Below are 1,096 nucleotides of genomic sequence, written 5' to 3'. Positions count from 1 at the left end.
ATCTGGTGTTGGGTGATCTCAGCACTCCCTTGAACCCCAAACTAGATTCATCGTCTCCTAACTTTTGCTATGACCCCGGTCGCTCAAGCTGCTTGGAGTGGCTGGCAAAACTGAGTGTAGTCGATGCGTGGCGGATCCACTACGATACCAAGCGAGGCTTCAGGGGGCCTTCTCCAAGGAGGAACCATTTGGACTATATCCTGCTGTCAGAGGCGATTTACGAACGCTTCTATGGCGACTCCAAATATTTCCTGCCAAAGCATGCCGGCGACCAACTCGCCCACAGTGTACGTCTCAAACCTAGATCACAGTTGCACGGCAAAGGGTACTGGAAATTTCCACGCTGCCTTCTCGATTACCCATTAGTGGTATCCGCAATCGAGAAGGAAGCAGAGATGGTCCGCGATCAACTGCGCACCGCTCAAAACCCGGGAAAGAATTGGGAGAAGTGGAAAAAAATAATAAGCGCCAACTGCAAAATTTGCAAAAGAAGCCTCGGATGCAAGATACACAAGCTGTCGATATTGCCCGTGTCTCGCTGGATCAAGCTGCTGAGCGGTACCGCATGTCGTCGAACGAAAGTGATCGCGAGATTTATGATGACGTCATGAGGAATTACAAACAGGCGGTCACGAGGGCGAGCCAGTACAATCAAGATACTGCGTTCGACTTCCAAGCATTCCGAGAAATCCACCAAACACTTCTTTCGTCCACTTAACACAAGCTTAGGAAAGGTATCGATTGAGGAGGTGATCACACCGAGTGGCAGCGCGTCATCAAAACCTCAAGAAATATCGCTCCGCTTCTTGGAGCACTGGGGATCAGAGATGGGAGATCGCGCCAGTCCAACAGGTGGAGCACCTCCACCTGATGAGGCCAAGCAGCGCAAACTTCTGGGCTCTATCGTTAAAGTAGCATCAGATTTGGATAGGGACATACTAAATGCCCCCGTGACACCATCTGACCTCGCGAGTGCGATCAAACACATGAATGCGACTTCAGCACCAGGGATGGATGGACTGACTGCTGGTTTCTACCAGGTGGCTCCAAAAGTGTTTGGTGAATGATTGAGTATCGTCTTCCATGACCAGCTACG

The 1,096-nt window shown here is 50.7% G+C and overlaps 1 protein-coding gene across 1 annotated transcript; it reads left to right on the top strand.

Annotated features, from left to right (window-relative positions):
• Positions 1–261: 261 nt before the first annotated feature.
• Positions 262–1,067, top strand: PHALS_06282 (uncharacterized protein; the record flags this gene model as incomplete). Its single annotated transcript, XM_024719542.1, has 3 exons — positions 262–287; positions 367–558; positions 626–1,067. 3 exons carry the CDS (start codon positions 262–264, stop codon positions 1,065–1,067), a joined length of 660 nt encoding a protein of 219 aa, XP_024584831.1.
• Positions 1,068–1,096: the final 29 nt, after the last annotated feature.

Source organism: Plasmopara halstedii (assembly GCF_900000015.1).
Source record: "Plasmopara halstedii genome assembly, contig: Scaffold_2956, whole genome shotgun sequence".
NCBI lineage: Eukaryota > Oomycota > Peronosporomycetes > Peronosporales > Peronosporaceae > Plasmopara > Plasmopara halstedii.
The sequence above is the reverse complement of the archived record's forward strand: the minus strand, read 5'-3'. Positions and strand labels throughout refer to the sequence as shown.